The sequence below is a fragment of the Agelaius tricolor genome, unplaced genomic scaffold, assembly GCF_023055355.1.
Source record: "Agelaius tricolor isolate 1412-34295 unplaced genomic scaffold, bAgeTri1.0.p SCAF_19, whole genome shotgun sequence".
Classification (NCBI taxonomy): Eukaryota; Metazoa; Chordata; class Aves; order Passeriformes; family Icteridae; genus Agelaius; species Agelaius tricolor.
In genome coordinates this window covers 2133563-2152879 of record NW_027269279.1, presented here as the reverse complement: position 1 = coordinate 2152879, position 19317 = coordinate 2133563, and the positions used below count along the sequence as shown (strand labels likewise).

The window sequence follows — 19317 nt, the reverse complement described above, 5'->3', positions numbered from 1 at the left end:
GTGTCTGCTGATGAAACAAAACCCAAAATTCCAGCTGGAATTTGTGCCACTGTGTGCAGCATTCCTGATTTACAGGAATATTGGGAAGCCGGGGGGGGTTGAATAATGGAGTTTTAAAAGCTAAAATAATTTTCAGTTGTAATTTGAAATCTGCAGGATATTGAAGGTCGGAGTTGTTGCATGTGGGTGATTCTGTCCTGCTCTCTTGGGTTATAAAATCCTCATTTGGGAATCAAACCTTTGGTGATTGAATTTGTAGGGATGAAGAGTTGTCAGCATGTTCCAGTAGAAATGAGAACCCTGAGCATACAGGCATTGGGTTAAAAATAATCAAGGGGTATCAGTGGGCAGCTTAGATGTGTGTCAGGAGTGCTTAGAAATGGGAATAAAAAAGCACAGCTGGCTCAGGGGAGCTGATTATATTTTTATAAAATAGCAATGGGTTTAAAAGAGTTGGAAAGCATTCCCTCTGAATCTCACAGCTTCCTTTGTCCAAGGGTTAATGTTGTGTATCTCACACCTTTTACCTTTGGGATTTTTATAAATTCACTTTCCCCTGAGTTCATAAATAGACCCTGTGATTTAGGTCACCTCCAGGCAGGGATTGTCACTTGTGGTGGCAATGTCAGCAACAAAGGCAAGTTTATTTTCTTGCTGGAACTGCAGGTATTTGTATCCAGAGAGGGGAATTGTTTATTCCTCTGCCTTGCCAGGAATTTCCTGGTGCTGTTGTTGGTCAGAGTGTGACAAATGCTGGGAGTGGCTGGTGCTGAGCTGCTGCTCCCATTAATGCTCAGTGTTAACTGGGAGGAGGAAAGGCTCCTGGGAGGGGTCAGTGTCCAAGGAAAGGCTCCTGGGAGGGGTCAGTGTCCAAGGAAAGGCTCCTGGGAGGGGTCAGTGTCCAAGGAAAGGCTCCTGGGAGGGGTCAGTGTCCAAGGAAAGGCTCCTGGGAGGGGTCAGTGTCCCAGGAAAGGCTCCTGGGAGGGGTCAGTGTCCAAGGAAAGGCTCCTGGGAGGGGTCAGACTCCAAGGAAAGGCTCCTGGATGGGGTCAGACTCCAAGGAAAGGCTCCTGGATGGGATCAGACTCCAAGGAAAGGCTCCTGGATGGGGTCAGACTCCAAGGAAAGGCTCCTGGATGGGATCAGACTCCAAGGAAAGGCTCCTGGATGGGGTCAGACTCCAAGGAAAGGCTCCTGGATGGGATCAGACTCCAAGGAAAGCTTTCCAGAGCAGCAGCACTGACTTCTGTTCCTGCTGATTCTTCTTGCAGGTGCCAAACCAGCTGCTTCTGTTGACCCCTGGGCAGCACCAGCAGGATCCACAGCTCAGCCTCTGGCCAAAAATGTGGACCCTTGGGCTCCTGCTCAGCCATCTTCTACTGCAGCAAAATCTTCTGTGGATCCTTGGGGATCAGCACCTGCAAACAAACCTCTCTCTACTTCTGGTGAGCAATATTCTCATCCCATATGCATCTTATTTGAGTAATGAGGAGAAGTCCAAACGGTTTTCTTGCATTGTGTGGTTCAAAGAAGCTGGACAATTGGCAGAATTGGTCTTCAAAATAAAAGGGACTTGGAATAACCAGCAGGAAAAAGAAATTTGAATGTAATTATTCAGACTTACAGCTCTGAATTCGAGGTGCTGCTTCCTGCTCTGTCCCTTCTATGTCTCCTCCTGGTATTTGTGGCTGCCTGCTGAGCACTTGGGACTGCTGCTGCTCTTGGGTTTTATCTTTAATTAGGCAAGGACTTAATTTCTGGCAATGAATGATACTCTAATTTCACCTTTCCTCATGATGAATAGCTCTGCAGATGGATGTCTCTGCAGATGTAGATTGACAGGTTGAGCAGCTTGGAGGAGACTTTTAGAGGTGCAAATGAAGGTTTGTTCCTTCAGACTGAGGGTGTGAAACCCTCCCTGAGCCCAGGTAAAGATGTAGAAGGTGCTGCTGTAATTGTCTTTTCATGCTCTGTAACTAATACAACCTTGATGAGTGTTAATACCTGGTATTTTCATATTGGCACCGTGGCTAAAAGCATCCAAAATGCATTTTCTGCTCATCATTCATCCCAGAATACAACAGACAAAGGGATCTGAGTGCTGCAAAAACTTCTCTAAGCAGCTTTTCCTGGGCAAAGGGCAATAACTGCAGCATTGTGAAACGAGCCTTTAGCTATGGTGGCTCTTTGTTCTTGATAAATATTGTTTTTATGTTCAATTTTCACCTTCTCTTGGGTTTTGTCATCTTGTGCTCTTCTTGCTTGAAATGTCCTGAAGGTTAAAAATAAACTAAGAAAACATTTCAGCTAATTAAAAATACCCACACAAAGCTGTTCAGGAGTGTGATTGCTGATCATTTAGGTGTTGTTTCTGTGCCTCCCAGTCTGAGGTAAGAGTGTGTCCACATTTGGCTGTGGTGATGTTTCATTGATTGCAGGCTCTGGGTGAGTGCTGGTGCTTCAGCTAACGGGGCTTTGCCACCTGCACAACCTCTGCTCTGGCATTCCTCCTCCTTTCCACTTGGGAAGCACAAATGAAATCATCACTGGTGGTGTTTTCCTTGAGGGCTGATTAACACTTGATAGTTGAGGCTGTAAATCCATTTCTGTTCTCTCCTTCCACAGCAAGATCTGCTTGTCTCTAATGCAGACACTCAATCAACCAAACCCCAGCGTGCTCAGGTGTGCCCTACACTGATCCAAAAGCAAACTGCTCTGATTTAGTTGTTCCATGCTGTCAGAAAGGACAGTTCTGTGACATTCTGCTTCTCCCAGCTCAGAGTAGGAGCACTCCCAGCTGCTGCCCTGGAACCTGTGGTGGCTTCTTGGTGACAGGAACGGGTCAGGAATTGCTTCCAGGAGGATCAGCTGTGTGATGCAACTGAAGATGTGTTAATGACAGGGCTGTCTTGTTGTTTTGAACAGGAAGTACATCTTTTGACCTCTTCAGTAATTTGAATGGTACAGTTAAAGATGATTTTTCTGAATTTGACACACTTCGAACTTCCAAAAAGCCAGGTACGAATCAAATTCTTAGCATGTGGACAGGTTGGGTGACAGTCACGGCAACAAATGTCTCTGTTCTTAAATTTTATTGAACAAAAAAAATCAGTTTCCACAAAGGAAGTGATGATGCAGCAGTAAAAGCTCCTTGTTCCCATTTTGGCCTGTGCATGAACTCGTGGGGAATGGGCCTTTTGTACTCCATGGAATTGCACCGTGTGACCTTTTGCTGCATTGACCCAGAAATTTGTTGGACTTCCTAATTTCCAGTGTCCAACATGTTTGGAGCAGGGCTTATGCTCAGAGACTCAACCAGAACCATGCTGACTGAATCTCTCAAATGTGTAAATTCCAGCAGGAAGATGAGAAAATACCTTCTCTGAATACTCTGATTTATTTTGCCTCTGGTCAATGGTCAGTAAATCAACGCTGCCAGACCCTGTCAGTGCTGTGGTAGCATTGCTCTCAGGATGGTTCTGCCTGAAGCACAGCTGGGCTTTTTGAGGAGCCAGCCCTGGGTGGAATCCAGCTAGGAAGGGCACAGCAGTGGTGTAGGGCCAGGGCACGAGCCAAGGCTTTGGAGTATCTGTTCCTTGGAGCCTGTGAGTCCCACCTGGAGCAGCAAAGCTGTGGGAATTCCAGCAGTAGAGCACTGCAACTCTGACTGTAGCTTCTTCATGCTCTGCTAAAGGACATTGAGCTGCTTGCATGCTGAGAGGGTGTAACAGCCTGAAACACTGAGCCCTGACTAACACTAACCTAGCATAAAGCATCTCTGCTCCCACACCCTTCAGCCTGCTCTCTGCCTGGGCTCTGGGCATTAACCAGGAGTTCTGTTTGTCCCTTTGTGTTGTTGCAGCTGAATCAGGTTCCACTCTGCCCTCCCAGCACAGTGGCACCACGAGTCCTGATCTCTTTGAGTCCCAGCACTCGAGTGGGACATCAGGCAAGCAGAGCACGGCCCGGAAAACCCCGGAGTCCTTCCTGGGCCCCAACGCTGCCCTGGTGAACCTGGACTCCCTGGTGTCCAAGCCACCACAACCTGTTACTTCTCTGAACCCATTCTTGGCACCAGGTTGGTTTCTGCACAATCCTTCACTTTTCTGTTGGAGCTTTCCCTTCCTGCAGGGGAATTCTGCCCAGCTCGGTGCTGGTGGGGTTAAAGATGGGTGGTTTGGGCTTGGTTTTGTTGGATACTCCAGCCAACAGATCATGAGCAAGAGCAGGAGGGTTTCAGAGAGGCATCCTGGGCTCACCCAGCACAGTGACAGTCCCTGAAAACACAGAGTGTCTGCTCTTGGTCTGCAGCTGAGCTTCATTCCAGCAGTTCTCCTCACTCAGAATTATCTGTGTTAGAAAGTTTGGGGTTGTTAAAAATGGCTGAACTTCAGCTGGATTTTGTCAAAACAGGTAAGATTGCCTTGGGAAGGTAACAGGTAGGAGTTTCCTGTGGAAGAAGGTTGGAATTGCCCTTTTCCTGGAGCTGCAGCAGGCACAGGAGATCTCTGACTGAATTACTCACTGAGTAATTCAGTGAGCTGCTGGTTAGTCTGTGTTAGGCTGCCACAGTGAGCCAGTTTTGATCTGAAAACACATTCTCAGTATATTTTGGAAGAAAAATCGGCTGTTGCAGTTCTCCTGCAAGCTGGGCCTGTTAGAAGTGAGCCCTTGCTTGGAGCAGACTGAAAATGGTGACACCAAACATGTGGCACATGTGTTTTTTAAAAGCTGAATTTGCACTGATATTTTCCTGTGTTCTTAGGGTGAAACTTGGAAATGCTTTTTCAGTATTTATTTTCATCACTCTTCCAATGGAAGAAAAAGTCAATTTATTAAAATCCCTGAGTAGGAAGAAAGCAGTGATTCTGAGCAGCCTTGGCAGTGAGCAGGGAGAGAGAGGAAATCTGTGTATCTGCCCTTCCCGGGTACTACAAAAAGTTTGTGAGGGGTCACTGGGCCATCCAAATAATCCTGGGCTTGTACACTAAAAGGAATTTGCAGGACTGGCAGCAATCCAGGGAACCTCAGAGGCTGGGAAAGTTGTGCTCTGCTTTTTCGAGCACCGCTGCAATTCGGAAACAAGTTGTTTACTTTGGGAATTCTTGTCCCAGCTCGGTGCCAGAAACACAAAAATGGAGGTGGCTGCTGGGAGCTTGGAGCAAGCACACAAATCACAGAGTCCCAGGATGGTTTGGAAGGGACCTTAAAAACCACCCCTGCCGTGGGCAGGGACACCTTTCACTATCCCAGGCCTGGCCTTGGACACTTCAGGGGATCCAGGGCAGCCCCAGCTGCTCTGGGCACCTGTGCCAGGACCTGCCCACCCTCCCAGGGAAGGATTTCTTCCCAGTATCTGATGTGAACTCACTCTCTGCAGTAAAGGGGCACACAGAGCCTGCAAAGCACCACATAAAACATTAAATCAGTGATGTGGGAGTCGTGGTTAGGGCTTTTGCAGGGAAGCAGGTTTGGAGCCTGTGACTCCAGTCAGGGCTGTCCGAGGTGGGAGCTGTGGGTCAGTGAAGGGATGCTGGAGGCAGCACTGGCTGCTTCCAGGGAACACTCTGTGCTCTGCTGGGGATCAGATGCTGCTCAGGGGGTTTTGGGCATGGGGATGCACACAGGGAGTGTTGTTTGCCAGCAGAGATGACTGCAGCCCCTGGTGGTGACGGCAGTGCCTCACTGTCCCTTCTCTCCCCCGCAGGCGCCGCTACGGCAGCGACTCCAATCAACCCCTTCCAGGTGAACCAGCCTCAGCCTCTGACCCTGAACCAGATGCGAGCGAGCCCCGTGATGGGCAGCAGCCCCTCGTTCAGCACCGTGCCCCCTCTGAGCATGGAGCCAATACCTCTGTCTTCCATGGCCCCCGTGCCCGTGGGCATGGCGCCGCTGCCGGCCATGGGCACCATCCGCATGGGCCAGGGGCTGAGCATTGCAGGATCAATGCCCCAAGCTCTGCACAGTACAGGAATGCCGCCAGCAGCCTCCCAGGCTGCAAATACAACTAACCCTTTCCTCCTATAAAGACCCAATTAAAGGAACTTTTCTTTTCTTAGTGTTTCCAGGCTGAAGTCTTTCCAGCGAAACGAACGTGGCCTGTGTGGACTGAACGGTGTGTGAGAGACTTGGAAGTAGATTTGCAGTTTACAGTTATGATCTTTGAAGAGTTGTCTCTACTTACCAGTTAATCTAAATCTAGTCTTTGCTACAGATGGTACCTTACTTTGGCTTGTTGAGCATCATGTGAAATGTTCAGACTTTTCACCAAAGTTAGATTCTGCCCATTTTTGTTACTTTGTTAATCATTTCAAACACACTTTCTAGGGAGAGAACCTGCCACCGGAAAACTCCCTTGGCTATTTTGTAGATGTCAGATCATGTGCTGGATTCCTGAAGTTACTCTTCCCCTGCATCTGTCACTTCCTCTGCCCGTAAGATAGACCTGAGATTCCGAGTGCTAGTGAATGTTTTGCACATAACTACACACAGTTCTAGACTGTTGGTTCACCCATAGTCCTTACTCTTAGAAGAGACCGACCTGGAGGGCCCAGGGGGGCTTGGTTTTTATGCATTAAACATTGCAAACTCGCACTGCTTTGGTATCTCTGAGGTGTGACTGACAACAGCAAGCTTGTCTCGAAAGGAAAATAACACAAAACCCCAGGCAAAACACCCAAGACCATGCTCGAGTTGTGCTGTCGTGTGCAGTGTTGAATTCCTACACTACTCTAAGGACTCCTGGAACTCTCTGTGAGTGGCTGCACTCGTGCTGAGTGAGTGTCCTGCTCTGTGCTTGTCCAGTACCAGCTTCGTTTGGAAGTTTTTTCATGTGTATTTTGTTTTTATTTGACTTACAATGTGAGTTGAAAGGAAAAAAAACGGAAAAAACAAAGAAAAGCAAAAAAGAAAAAAAAAAGGAGATACAGTGGGACAACTTTGAATTCAGTTTCACCGGGGCAAGCTTTAAAACTAATTCAGGCTTAACCTTGCTATATGCAGTTACTCTTGTATACTTTTGCACATATTTTGTTTAGTACAGTTTCATATTTTGAGTTTGCAGAGTTACCTAATAGTCCTTTTTTTGCTAATTTTTATAATGTGGTTCTTATTTAACTGTCTGGTTTTGATAGATTTATCAAGTCTGGCTGAAAAATTAAGATATTGGCAAATGTCATTTTTATGGTTTTAATGCCCTCTTATTTATGGTTTTCGCTCTTTGTTTCTGTAAAGAGAGTTTAAAAGGGAAGATTAACACTAAAATATTTACTTTTAAATGAAGTATTCATAATGCAAATCAAAAACAAATCCTCGTGACTAATTATTTTTAGATGAATTGAATTTGAGCATAACATGATTTAAGACTACATTAAAAAGAAAAAACACTAAAGTCGCCTTTCCCTTGATTTGTTCCCATTTCCCAATCCCCAGACTGGACAGACTTTTAGCCTTGATGAAGATCCCAAGAGAGGCTGTTTGGTTTTATTTTCCTTGTAAAACTTGTGGAGCTGTTAAAGATCCTGATGTGCAAACAGAACTTGTTTGATTTTAGCCACTGATTTTACCTGTTGGAAGGTGCACTCTGTTGGATGACTGCTTCCATGGCCAGCCTCCCTTGGGAGCTGAGTTATCCCTTTTAGATGGATTTCCATGTCTGGACTCCTCACCACGCTCAGGGGTTCTGCTGGAACTCCAGCCTCTCCCAAAAATCCATGGAAAGGGAATTTTCCTGCCTGCAGGGCACCTCTGAACGGACTTGGTGGCCTTTCCTTAATTTAAGAGGGGGAAAACAGAATTTGCCAGAGTTGTGTTGAGGTGGAACAATTCCCTGTGGGGCTGGAGAGGGGCTGGATCCCATGGAAGGAGTGGATCCCATGGAAGGATTGGATCCCATGGAGGGACTGGGATCCACCTCCCAATGGGAAGGGGAGGCTGAGGGATGATCAGATTTAGGGACACAGCCCCAGACTGGAGCTGTGCAGGCCAGGGGAGCTGTGGCAGTGGATGGAGTGCTCAGTGTGTGGATGTTCCTGTGCAGATGTGGGGTCCTCTGGATCCTCTGGAATTGCCAAGGAGCATTCCCAATCCTTGTTTTTATACAGGAGGGAAGAGCTTTGCTGTCCACACCCAGCCTGTCTTTAAAAACAAAACCAAACCCCATTCGTGTTGCCTTTCAGAGCAAAGCAAAAGACTTTTTCTGTTGTTGTTGAGGCTGTTGAGAAGTGTAGGGCAGGAAGGGTGTGATTCTTGCAGATGGGGGGGAAGGTGCTTTTTTCCAGCTGATCTGTGACAAGATTCCTCCTGGGTCCTTTTCCCAGTTGCATTTGACCGGCTCTGGAATCGAGGTCACTCGGGGTTTGTCCCTTTGTCCCCTGAACTGCAGAGGGATGGGGCATTGTCTGTCCAGCCAAGAGTCCTGGCCACGTTCTTGGGAACTTTTTAGAGGCAAGATGAGGTTGATAAGAAATATTTAAAGTGCTGCAATAATCTGCAGTTGGAGCTGTCACTGTAAATTTGCTCTGGGAGGGAGCCCTGGCTTAATGAAGCTGTTGAATGGCAAATCGTTGTCACTGCCCCCAGAACTTTATCCCTTTTATATGAAATAGAGACATTGATGGCACAACAAACCCCAGGGAGGCTCCCTGAGGAGCCACAGCCCAAATCCTGCTGCTGGAAATCTTTAGGCTGAGACTAACCAAGGCCAGAGCCCAGCCTGGCACGGGGCTTGTGGCAGGAGCTGAGTTTAGGAGGAGAAGGAGCTGGTTTGGTCAATGTTCCTGGGCTGGGCTGTCCCCAGGGCTGACACAGGGGGGCCACTGTCCTGGCTGGGGATGCTCTGAATGGTCCAGCTCACTTTGTGATGATCTTCCTCATCTCCAGGATAATCCTCCCTCCCTCCTGGCCCTCCCACATTCCTGGAGGGTGTTTGTGTGTCCCCTCTGCCCCAGTTCTCCATTTTCCCCTCTTCTCCTTCTTTCTCTCACTTTGCAAATATTCAAAGTGCTTTTTTTTCTTTTGTGATTTTTAAAATGTTAGCAGCCCAAAATAGCCTTACTGGTCAAATTGACCAAAGAGAAAAGTGTTAAATATCTTGTTAAAAAAAATATAAATTAACACACACTCCTTGGCATAATTTCCCCCTAAATAAGCTCAGTTATTTATTCAGTTTTATGCTCTAGAGAAACTCAGCTCTGTGGAGGGGGCAGGGAAGGGAAGCCCTGGTGGGTTGTGGTGTTTTCAGTTTTTGGGAATCCCATAGCCAGGACAGCTCTTGTTCCTCTTGTGCCCCTTTGCTGTTCCAGCTCGAGGTGTGCTCTGTGCCTGAACATTGCACAGGTGGGGAGAAAGAAGAAATTTCCCTTTCCCAGCAGAATCTCACACAACTCTTCCTCTCCAAGTGTTCCAATATTTCCCAAACTGCTCATAACCCCGGGAGCCAGCTGCTTTTTCTGGATTTGTGCTGACTATTGCCATTATTTACTGTATAAATAATTTATCATTTGTACTATTGTATCATAATGTCTGTATCTTTGTGTCATTTTTTTTTCTCCCCCCCCAGCAATGTCACAGATGTGATATTTAAACGATGCCATCAGAACAGTGGAAAGACGAGGGGTTTGGAGGTGACTGGTCAGAATTAAAATTGTATTGCTTCTATTCCAGCTGTGTTGCTTTTTCCAAGCTTCTCCATGGTGTTTGTTCTCCCATTCCCACCCAGGCCCTGCTTGGTGGAGGTTTGCAGGAGGCTGCTGGGTTTGGGATGAGCTGATGGAAGGTTTGTGGCAGGAGGATGGAGGGTGCTGTGGATTCCTTGGGTGCATCCAGCCCTTTGCCCAGGACAGGCTGCTCTGGCTGGGAGAGAAGAGGGTTTCTATGGCTCACTGAAATCAGGCTCAGCTGAGACCTTACTGACTCAATAAAAATGGAGATTTGTTGTGTTGCAGGTGACTGAATTCCTTCTTTCACCCCTGGAGCAGCCCCGTGGAGGGAGCAGTGCCTCTCTGGAGGCTCTGGATTTGTGTCCAGGCAGGAATGTGGGGAAGGTGCCTGTGGAAGGACGGCTGGGGAGCTGGGACAGCACCTGGGGAGTCCTCACTTCCCACTTGTGTAGCTCAGCCTGGGCTCTGTGCATGGATCACGAGGCTGCTTCCAGCCTGGAAGAGATCCAGGCCTCTAATCCCGGCTGCTTTAATTGCAGGGCACTTCATTAGCAGGCACCAGCAGGAGCTGCCTCTCCAGAGCCCCTCCAGGTGCCCTGCTTCGTTTGCAGCCAATCAGGCTGATCCCTAATCAATGGTCACTAATTAATGCTGCAGATGGGACTGTGGGAAAGGCAGCTTTGGGGAGAAGTCTCTGCTTTGGTTTCAGCTGGGGGAAGCTGCTGCCCCAGAAATGTTCCAGTGTCCCTGGAGGAGCTGGGGCTGCCCTGGAGTGTCCAGGGCCAGGCTGGGCAGGGCCTGGAGCCACCTGGGACAGTGGAAGGTGTTGGGGTTGGAAGTGGATGAGCTTTAAGGTCCAAACCATTCTGGGACTCTGATTCCACTCCTGCCTCTTGGAATTGCACATTTTCAGCTAAATCTGCTCGCTGTGGAAGATGTGGGGACTCTGATCTCCTCCAGAGGAGCTGCATTCTGGTGGGTTCTGGTGGATTCTGATGGGTTCTGGTGGATTCTGCTGGGTTCTGCTGGCAGTGTGAGCCAGGGGAGCCTGAGCTGCCCCAGCCTGTGGTCAGCAGAGCTGTGCCTGTGGTTGAGCTTTCTGCTGACCTTGCAGAGCTGCTCCCCCATTCCACATTTCCTCTTCCTCTTCCTCTCCAGAGGAGTGAGGAGGATTTGCCTGCTCTGCAAAGGAAGATAAGGATTTATCTTTTGGCTTCCCCTCGCCCACACTGCTTTAAGATTTTGCTGAGGTTTGTGTTGCCTCTTTGTGCTGGGCTGAGGGTGCAGCTCTGCCCTTTCTGCTGCTTTCATGGAGCTGTGGGAGAAGGGCTGGGCCCATCTCGTGCTCTGCCTTTGGCACTCTGCAACACCCTGCAAGCTGCATTTCAAGGAACCAGTGGGATTTATGAACCCCTCATGTTCAAAACTCCCAAACCCTCCTCCCAATCCCGCCCATCCATCCCCAACCCTCCCAATCCCACCCATCCTCTCCCCATCCCTCCTGGAATTCTCCACAGCACTGCAGCTGAACCACCTCGAGTAATGCCTGCCATGGAAAATCATCAGACACCTTTGTGTCCTTCTTCTCCTAGAACCTGTGAAAATCAGCTCTGCCTTCTTCCTAAAGGGTTTTTTGTGGCCATGGAATGAAATCCATGGATTTTCCAAGCTCCAGGGAGCCAGCTCTGCTCTGCTGTAGCAGCCCTGGAGTCCGTGGGCTGCCTGGGGTTGTGTTGGGTGATGGTGGAGGAGGTTTTTTTTTCTGCTTTTTTAATATCTTCATCAGCAAGTCTGGCACTAAATGGAGTGATGATATTCTCTGAGGTGAATTTGGGTACTTAAATATCCTGGCCTGAATAGGGAGCCAAAAATAGACACCTTCAGCAGTTCCATGTGTCTGCTGCTCTTCCCTCTGAAGGACAAGGCTGGATCCCTCAGATCCTGCTGGGAATGCAGCTCCTGTTGTTCCCTCCCTCCCTCCCGGGGGCCCAGCCCTGCTTTCCATGCCCCAATGATGGGTTCTGAGGGATTTGTGCTGTGCTGTGCTCCCAGCCCCAGTGGGGCTGCCCTGGAGGCCACTGGCAGCTCTGGAGTTGGGTGGGAGCTGCAGGTTTGGGAGTTTTTGTTTCCAAAAGCGGAGGTGGCTCCTGGGTTTGCAAATACCCACGAGTGTCTTAGGGTTGGGGTTGAGCTCCCCCACGTTTGCCTCCCAGAGGACTCAGCTGATGGAAAAAGGCCTCAGGGATCCCCTGTGCACCCCAAGGGTGATGTTGGGAGGGGACAGGGTGGGATTGGGGTGGCCTTTGCCCAGCTCTGCTGGGGGTTGTGTGGCCTGGAGAACATCCCAAACTGGAGCTGGTGGCTGCTCCAGATGTGCTGCTCAGGTGTGCCTGGACCAGGGCTGGCTGCTGGGGGGCTCAGGGACACCCTGGAGATGTCCTGGGTGGATTCTCCAGGGCCACCAGCCCCTCCAGGTGCTGCCAGCCCAGGGTTGGGGTTCCTGCTGTTCCCCAGGTCTGGGTGTCCCCAGGATGGGGAATGCCCCACGCTGTGGGTGCCAGCCTGGCTGTGCCACTGCTCCCACCCCAGCTGTCCTGTCCTGTGAGCCCCCAGATCTGTGTCCAGCACAGATCCAGGGCCTTTACCCCCTGCATCTCCAGTGGCACAAATGGGAGAAAACACTACAAACATGTTCAGAATTGGAGCTAAATCCCCAATTCTCTCCAATCAGGCTGCTCTGTGCTTGAGTGTTTGATTTTTTCCTATTCTTTTTTTTTTGTTTTCCTTTGGAGCATTTCACAGATCTCCTGCTCCCAGCCTGACACTGCTGCTGGGGAGAAGCTGCTGTCAGCTTGAATCCATCTCATTTTCAGATGGAGATCATTCCCAGCTGCCACAGAGCTGCTGGTGTAAAGCAGCCTGGCAGCCTCTTGTGGATGCTCAGATCCCTGGCTCAGCCCCCTCCCCGTGGAGCGGCCCCGGGAGGTGTTTGCTCCCTGCTCTGGGGACAAGGGGCAGTGCCAGGGCAGCCAGCACGGAGCCACTTCCATGGAGGAACGGGAAAAACTCGGAATTCTTCATTCAGCCTCGGAGTTAATCGTTATTAACCACTTTCAGCGCTTTCCTGAAGGTTGGGAGCAGCCACGAGAGGGCAGGAGCTGCTGCTGCTGTTCGGTAGGAAAGGCGGTAAATACCAATTCCTAAGGATTGCCCGAATGATTCTCCTTTTCCTGGAGGGTTCGATCCCCAAGCTGCTGTTCAGCCCTCGTCCTTGGCTGTCTCCCTCCCTGGGAACAGCAGGAAAACTCCCATGGAGCGAATCCAAAGCCTCTCCAGGCCAGGAGAGCTGCAGAGACCCCAAACTTCTCCCGGGCTCCCTGGTTTGTGATGGCCTTGGAGCCCCTCCTGTGCCAGGACTCGTTCTCCAAGAAGATTTTTATCTTTTTTCCTTTTTTCCCTGCCCATCTGGAATTCAGAGGATAATGACCAATTTCACTGTCTGGCAGGGATTTCAGGGGAGGGAAGCAGAGCTCCAGCTGAGAGCCTTGCGCTGCTGTTGGGGTTGGGAATTTCAGTGCAGGTTTGAAGAGAAGGGAGAATGATTAACCAGGAAAGGAGCAGGCTGTTCCAGCTGGGTGAGCCTCTGCTGCTGGTTTTTACTGGGATTTGGCTGCTCTTAAAGCACTGCTGCTTCCAGGGTTTAACTTCCATGAACCATTAGGGATCCTAAATCCCTTCCTTGGCACCGCTCCCTGCTCACGGTGTCGTGTCCATCTTTATTCACAGGTTGTCCCCAGGTGCAAACACTGCCACACCTGAGGGGCAAAGATTTCAACCAGGAAATGATGAAAGCAGCAGCAGGGCCATTTCTGGGAGAAGTTTCTGAGGGATATCAACGGCATTGGGCTTGGGAAACTCCAAACATCAGCCCCTGGGTGATGCCCTGAGGGAAACACTCACAGGAAACTTGCCCAGCCCTAGGGGAAGGTAAGTGAAGCTCTTAGATGTGTTCAAGCCATTGAGGAGCCCAAAACCACCCCAAAATCCAGCTAAACCCAGAGAAAATAGGCAAAAAGCCCTAAGAGTGCAGGTAGCAGTGTGGGATCTGCTTAGAGAGCTGCTTAAACGCCTCAAAGATCTTGAATCCTGTCTTAGGGAGTTCAGGATTTTTGCTCCTCATTGTTTTTAACTTCCCCTCAGCTGTCAGGAGGAAGCTGGCTCAGGTCTGGTTGGTGCCACTGGGGTGAAACAGCCAAGAGTTCCTTTGGAACAGGAGGAATTCAGGGCTTTGGAGCAGCAGGGCGAGGAGCTGGCTGTGAATAAAGCCCAGGTTTGGGCTGTGCCAGGCTCCTGTGCAGCTTTGCTGCAGTTGGAATGTGGGCAGGAACTGTGCTCCAGGGAAAACTGGCCCTTGGGCAGCAGCAGGAGGTTCAGTGTTTGCCTCCCAAGCCTTTCAAACTCTGATATTTATCCTGCTTCCCAAACTGCTGAAAAGGAAACAAAATTCCTCGAGTCTCCTCTGAGCCAACAGGAAATGCTTCTGAAGTTGGATTCCAACATGACTCAGTTCAGAGATTACAAATGACCAAAACAACTCCACTGCAAGTGTGGAGTCAACAAAAACATGGCAGGAGATGAAAAATTATCCCTAAAAACATTTGGAAAGTATTTCTGTGTTATATAAAAGGTGCTGCTGCCCCCAGCCATGTCCTAGTGGCTACTTGATGATCTCAGAAATTAAATTTATTCCATCCCACTGTGGATCAGAACAATCTCTGCCCAGGTGTTTTGTTGAGCTGTGTCCTGGAGGATTTGTGGCTCATCCCTGGGTGTTTTTCCTAGGATTTCTACACTTGGAATTCCCTTTTAGGGAGATGGTGTCATTCTCCTGGGATTTGCAGTCAAACACAAGAGGTTACATGCCCAAAACTAAATAGGAAAATGACTCAGCAATTAGTCACTGCATTGAAACACTTTTTTTTTCTCTTCTACCTTTAAGTTTAGCAGAGCTCAGATGATTTAGGGCTTAAAAACATGCTGGCAAAAACAAAGAAACCCCTTTATCAGCAGAAAAACAAATGAATCCATTGATACAACAGAGTTTATTTATTCAGCCTAAAAAAGCTTAGAATGGGTTGCATTTCACAGGACCATTTTTGGAAGGTGCAATAATTTCAATTCCTCATTTGCCAAAAAAAAAAAAAAAATATCACTGAAGAGAAACTGGGTTTGCAAAGTTTTAACTGCAGGGAAACTGCTACAGCTCTAAACTTTCCATGTCATTAATTCTATAAGAAGGTGTACAAAAGGCTGCTATAAAAATATTTTGTTACAGGCCTTACTCTGAGACAGCTTGACCCCTAAAAACACTGACTAAAATACAATAATCATCAATAAAACACTGAATGTTACCAATAATGTCGATTTCCACAAACACTTCAGCCTGGCTGAGAGGATCAGGCTTGGCTGTTATCCCAGATCCTCCTGGGCTGGTGCTTTTTGGAGTGACTGAGTTGGAGCAGCTCCTCCTTTCCCTCAGAAGGGCTTTGGGGGGCTCAGGAGCTGTGCAGGGGCCCAGGGGATTTGGGGGCTCAGAAGCTGTGCAGGGGCCCAGGGGATTTGGGGGTCTCAGAGACCCTGCAGCCCCTGGGGTTTGGGGATCTCAGGAGCCCTGCAGCCCCTGGGGTTTGGGGGGCTCAGAGACCCTGCAGCCCCTGGGGTTTGGGGGGCTCAGAGACGCTGCAGCTCCTGGGGTTTGGGGGGCTCAGAGACCCTGCAGCTCCTGGGGTTTGGGGCCCTCAGAGACCCTGCAGCCCCTGGGGTTTGGGGCCCTCAGAAGCCCTGCAGCCCCTGGGGTTTGGGGCCCTCAGAAGCCCTGCAGCCCCTGGGGTTTGGGGATCTCAGAGACCCTGCAGCTCCTGGGGTTTGGGGCCCTCAGAAGCCCTGCAGCCCCTGGGGTTTGGGGATTTGGGGGGCACAGAAGCCCTGCAGCTCCTGGGGATCTCAGAGACCCTGCAGCTCCTGGGGTTTGGGGGGATCAGAGACCCTGCAGCCCCTGGGGTTTGGGGGGCTCAGAAGCCCTGCAGCCCCTGGGGTTTGGGGCCCTCAGAAGCCCTGCAGCCCCTGGAGTTTGGGGGGCTCAGAGACCCTGCAGCCCCTGAGGGGCTCAGAGACCCTGCAGCCCCTGGGGTTTGGGGGTCTCAGGAGCCCTGCAGCCCCTGGGGTTTGGGGCCCTCAGAAGCCCTGCAGCCCCTGGGGCCCGGTGGTCTGGCCCTGGCCCACGTCGTAGCCCAGCTTGTGCAGGTCTTTGGTGATCACGTTGAAGGAAATGGTGACAAAGCCCTGGGATCGCACCCTGGTCACTGCACAGAGGGGAGGGGATGGCATTAATTAAAGATTAATTAACGATTAATTAAAGGGATTCAAGGGGAGCTCTGTCAGCAGGCAGGAGCTGCCAGGACTCACCTTCCCGTCCCTCTCCCTGCGCCACCACTTTGGGGTCGGTGAATTCCGGGCGCCTCCCTGTGAACCAGCTTGGAGAAAAATATAAATTAATGAAAACAAAACACAAAATATTGAATACAAAATACAAATTAATGGATACAAACCACAAAATATTGAATACAAAATTCAAATTAATGAATACCAAACACAAAATATTGAATGCAAATTAATGAATACAAAATTCAAATTAATGAATACAAAATAATGAATACAGGATTCAAAATTCAAATTAATGAATACAAAAACAAAATAATGAATACAGAAAACAAATAATTGAATTCAAAATACAAAATTATGAATTCAAAACACAAATTAATGAATACAAAATTATGAATACAAAAAACCAAAATTATGAATACAAAATACAAATTATTGAATTCAAAATACTAATAATTGAATATAAAATACTAATCATTGAATACAAAAGACAAAATTATTGAATTCAAAACACGAATTATTGAATACAAAGTAATTAATTTAAAATACAAATTGAATACAAAATACAAAATTATGAATGCAAAATACAAAATAATGAATTGGGTGGCTGAGATTGATCCAGGCTATGAGATGGATGTCACTGAGACTGCCTAGAGGGTTTTGAAATCTGATTCTCTTTATTGATCTAATTCAATCAAAGGTAGGTTTTGCCTAAAGGAAAAAAAATGCAACTGGTTTCATACAGATTTTGTTAAATCCAGGTTTTTTTCTGGGCTAGAAGAATCTTTCTGTGGCAAAGATATTGTTGAAAAATTCTTCTTGAGTTTCTTAAAAAAAAATTGGATTGGGAATTGTTTTTTCATGGGTTTGCTCTTCCTGTGGCTGTCCTTCCAGAACAGCACCAAGAAGATTCAGGCAGTAATTTAGTGCAGGTAGCAGGTAATTAATATGTCTGTTATATTATATATTAATATGTTATAGTACTATATACTAATATATATTATATTAATATGTTGATATTACTGTAATATATTAATATAAATAATATTGTTGTTAATAAGTTTATGAAAGCTTTTCAGAAGACCCAGACACCTGAAAATGTGATTTTTACCCACAGAACACAAAGCTGTTTATGGCACAGAGCAGTGACACCTCTGCACCACTGAGCAGCTGCAAATGCCTTTGTGGCTGAGAACAGGAGAGAAATTAATTCATTAATGAATGAAAGTCATTAATTATTACCTTGTGAGCTGCTGCAGCCTCGAGGTGGACTCTGGGACAAACATGGCAATGGTTCTTTTGTGCCTGAAACCAAGAGGAGAGCCCAGAACCTCAGGAATGAATAAAAAGCAGCATTTTTATATTTATGAAGGCACAGAATTCCTGACAAACCAGGAACTTTCCCTTCACACAGAAAGGGTTTGTTTGCACAGGAACTATAGATTTTCCTCCATTCCATCCTCCAATAAATGAGAATTTATTGTGTGAGGAGCTGACCTTCATATCTGGCCTTTTTACAGGCCAGTTTGAGCTTCACAGGATTACCAAAACTTATTTAATGATGAAAGAATTCTGCTAGAAAATCTCTGTGAACTGACAGGGCACGATGAGAAGATTTTTGGGAGTTTTTTTTTGTTTCAGGAACAGCAGAATAACCAGACCAGGATGTGTCTGAGCCCTGCAGGTCGGGCTGGCACTCACCTGCCTGGCACGAAGGGCACGTGCACAGCTCCATAACCCCTGACCACATCGTGGCCAAAGAAGTCAGGCCCGTAGACACTGAGCACAATCTGCGGCCCTGCAAGGAAATGGGGGTGAGTGGGGAGCTTTGGCACCAGGGCCAGACCCCCCCCAGCACTCACAGCCAAAGGGGTTGGTGCTCTTGAAGGTGATGTCGATGGGGAAGTTCCAGACCAGCGTGGTGGGCGAGACGCTGCTCTTGGAGGCGATCTGCGAGATTCCCTCCTCCAGGCCCTGCAGGGAGCAGGGGGTGAGCCTGGGGCCCGGCTGAGCCCGGGGGTGGGGACAGGGGGACACGGGGTGGGGACAGGGGCGGTACCGCCGTGGGGACCCAGTCCTGGCCGTAGACAAAGGAGAACTTGCAGTAGAGGTCATCGAATCCCGGGAACTGCGGGAGAGAGAGAGAGAGGGGGAGGGATTACTGGGAATTCCCTGGGAATTTCTGGGGGTGAGGATCTGTCCGAGTCAGGATGCTGAGGGCAGCCTGTGCCAGCGAGACTGGGACAGACGGGATGGGTTTGGGGATTGAGGCTGGGATGAGTTTGGGAGGGGTTAAGACAGGGATGGGTTAAGGGGGATGAAACCAGGCAGGGTTATGGGGGCGCTGAAGGTGTGCAGGGTTGGGCAGGATGAGGATGGGTTGGGTTTGGGGGTGCTGAGGGTGTGCAGGGTTGGGCGGGATGAGGATGGGGTTGGGTTTGGGGGTGCTGAGGGTGTGCAGGGTTGGGCGGGATGAGGATGGGTTGGGTTTGGGGGTGCTGAGGGTGTGCAGGGTTGGGCGGGATGAGGATGGTTTGGGTTTGGGGCTGAGGCCGGCCAGGATGGGGGGCTCAGATTCTCATCCCGCGCGGGCGGCCGCAGCACCGAGACCGGGCCAGGGCGATCCCCCCATCCTTCGGCGCTGTCCCGGTGTGTTTCCCGCAGTGTCCCCGGCTCTCCCGCACCTCCCCGCTCTCGATCTCGCCGCTCACGGCCAGCAGGAACACGCTGGGCGCCGCCATGGCGGGCGCGCCGGTTGCCGTGGCGACGGACGGGGCGGCGCAGCGGCCAAACTTCCTCGGCACCGGGCTTCGCTTCTCTTCGCGGGGCTCCCGATCCGCAAAGTCGCCCCAAAATCACCCAAAAATCGTCCCCAAATCGCCCCAAAACGCGGCCACCCCACCTCCGGAACCCCTGGCACCCCCGACACGGGTGTACCCGGGCAGATCCTACCCGCTTCCCTCAGACGCTGAGCCCGCCCGGCGCTGCCCCGTTATTCTCGTACCGCCACGTGTCCAGAACTTTATTTATCATTATTATAATTTAATATCAGCCTGAAGCACAACCCCAACCGAGGATTCGGCCTGTCCAGGGGATGGGCACGACCCCAAAGCTGCCGGACTTCAGGGACAGCGCTTTGAGGGATGCACAGGGCGCGGGTTTGGCGTGTTTGAAGCCGGACGGGATCCCAGGACGGGCTGGGATGATCCAGCTCGGG

At 49.4% G+C, this 19317-nt stretch overlaps 2 protein-coding genes across 4 annotated transcripts in view; one reads left to right on the top strand and one right to left on the bottom strand.

Moving 5' to 3' along the window:
* Positions 1-9657, top strand: part of EPN2 (epsin 2) — a 44668-nt gene extending 35011 nt beyond the window's left edge. Inside the window, exons 6-9 of one of the 2 annotated variants that reach the window (XM_071443806.1) lie at positions 1272-1445; positions 2926-3018; positions 3863-4078; positions 5708-9657. In XM_071443806.1, coding sequence (XP_071299907.1) covers positions 1272-1445; positions 2926-3018; positions 3863-4078; positions 5708-6027 — 803 coding nt within the window. In that variant the 3' untranslated portion in view covers positions 6028-9657. The remainder of the gene's footprint in view (positions 1-1271; positions 1446-2925; positions 3019-3862; positions 4079-5707) is intronic. The other variant, XM_071443807.1, reaches the window with a different exon arrangement.
* Positions 9658-14742: 5085 nt separating this feature from the next.
* Positions 14743-18909, bottom strand: B9D1 (B9 domain containing 1). 2 transcript variants are annotated; one of them, XR_011681784.1, is made up of 8 exons: positions 18785-18909; positions 18160-18228; positions 17963-18074; positions 17802-17898; positions 17343-17405; positions 16125-16192; positions 15638-16021; positions 14743-15602 (listed from the first exon to the last, which is right to left on the bottom strand). XR_011681784.1 is itself a non-coding variant. In XM_071443805.1 (7 exons), exons 1-7 carry the CDS (start codon positions 18839-18841, stop codon positions 15894-15896), a joined length of 594 nt encoding a protein of 197 aa, XP_071299906.1. In that variant the 5' UTR covers positions 18842-18909; the 3' UTR covers positions 14743-15893. The 2 variants fall into 2 exon arrangements, 1 of the variants encoding a protein (XP_071299906.1); XM_071443805.1 differs by having other exon boundaries at positions 14743-16021.
* Between the last annotated feature and the right edge of the window lie 408 nt (positions 18910-19317).